At 58.6% G+C, this 1,557-nt stretch overlaps 1 protein-coding gene across 1 annotated transcript; it reads left to right on the plus strand.

The window, feature by feature from the left end:
• Positions 1-1,269, plus strand: SDRG_14332 (hypothetical protein). The gene has a single exon (XM_008620454.1). It carries the CDS (start codon positions 151-153, stop codon positions 1,165-1,167), a length of 1,017 nt encoding a protein of 338 aa, XP_008618676.1. The 5' UTR covers positions 1-150; the 3' UTR covers positions 1,168-1,269.
• Positions 1,270-1,557: the final 288 nt, after the last annotated feature.

A 1,557-nucleotide genomic window follows, 5' to 3' on the forward strand; every position in this document is an offset into this window, starting at 1 on the left:
TTTCTCCCGCCCAAGACCGAGCACGGCAACCTCGAGGACGGCGAGATCGACGACGAGCTCGAGCGCTTTGCGACGACGCAAAAGATCGTCGACGAACTCAACACGCAGCACAGCGGCGCCGTCTTCTCGACCGACAACCAGTTTGCACTCATGACCGAAGACGAGTTTGCGGCGTTTGTGAAGGGCGCGTTCAAGCACGAGACGCCCAAGCGCCAGCTCCGCGCCGACAACATTCAACTGTCGCTCACGCAAGCACAGCGCGAGGCCACGGACGTCGACTGGACGACCAACAAGTGCATGTCGCCGGTGCGCAACCAAGGCAGCTGCGGCTCATGCTGGTCGTTTGCGGCCGTCGGCGCCGTCGAGGCTGCGCACTGCCTTGTGACAGGGGACCTCGTCGACTTTTCCGAGCAGCAGCTCGTGAGCTGTGCGTCGAGCGCCGGCCATGGTTGCCAGGGCGGCTGGCCCGACAAGGCGCTCGACTACATTGCTCAGACCGGCCTCTGCACCGAGTCGAGTTTCCCGTACACGTCCGGCAGCTCCAACCAGAACGGGCAGTGCCAAAACTGTCAAAAGACCAAGGTCAGCGTCGGCAACTCGGTGGACATCCAAGGTGAGAACGCGCTGCAGTCGGCGCTCGACAAGCAACCGGTGACCGTCGTCGTCGAGGCCGGCAACAACGTGTGGCGCAACTACAAGAGCGGCGTCGTGCAGAGCTGCCCGGGTGCGCAGTCGGACCACGCAGTCATTGCGGTCGGGTATGGCACGAAAGATGGCCAGCAGCACTTCAAGATCAAGAACTCGTGGGGCACAGGCTGGGGCGAGAAGGGCTACATCTACCTCAAGCGCGGTGGCAGCGGCAAAGGCATGTGCAACGTAGCCGAGCGTCCGTCGTACCCGACGATGACCGGCAAGCCGCAGCCGTCGTCCAACCAGCCGCAGCCGACATCCAAGCAGCCGCAACCGACGTCCAAGCAGCCGTTGCCCAAGCCGACGAAGAAGCCGTCGAGCCAGCCGACGGAAAAGCCAACGACCGTGAAGCCGGCCGGCAAGTGCGACTGCAAGGGCTGCTACTATCCGCCCGTTGGTGGCTGCTTGAGCTCGTACTACGACCAAGACTACTGTGAGTACCTCTCGGGCTCGTATGGCTCGTATTGGTGCGCCTAAGTGGTTTATGGATTTGTGTAAACTGAGTACAATATGATACATATATCCTTTAATGTTATTCTAAAAGTAAATTATACTGTGTTGAGAGACAGTACAAAAGACTGTGGGATACTACGTGGGTATTCGAAGCGCCATAGAAACTGTAGATCATCTATCATTCACGCTGCCCTCAATGCCAAAGTTGGGGCCGAGAGTGCAGCCCAGACGCGACAAGAGCGGATCAAACACATACACAGTGCGCAGTCGCGGGAGCGCGTTTGGCCAATGCAATGATTCGCTTTTTAACACGATAAAATCACTCGTATCTATCTGAGCGTTGCGCGCAGGACTGCAGCGTGGTCTGCTCTGCTCTCCAAAGTATCTTCTATCACTGCGCCAACTAGGAGTTTC

Source organism: Saprolegnia diclina (genome assembly GCF_000281045.1).
Source record: "Saprolegnia diclina VS20 unplaced genomic scaffold supercont1.70, whole genome shotgun sequence".
Taxonomy (NCBI): domain Eukaryota; phylum Oomycota; class Saprolegniomycetes; order Saprolegniales; family Saprolegniaceae; genus Saprolegnia; species Saprolegnia diclina.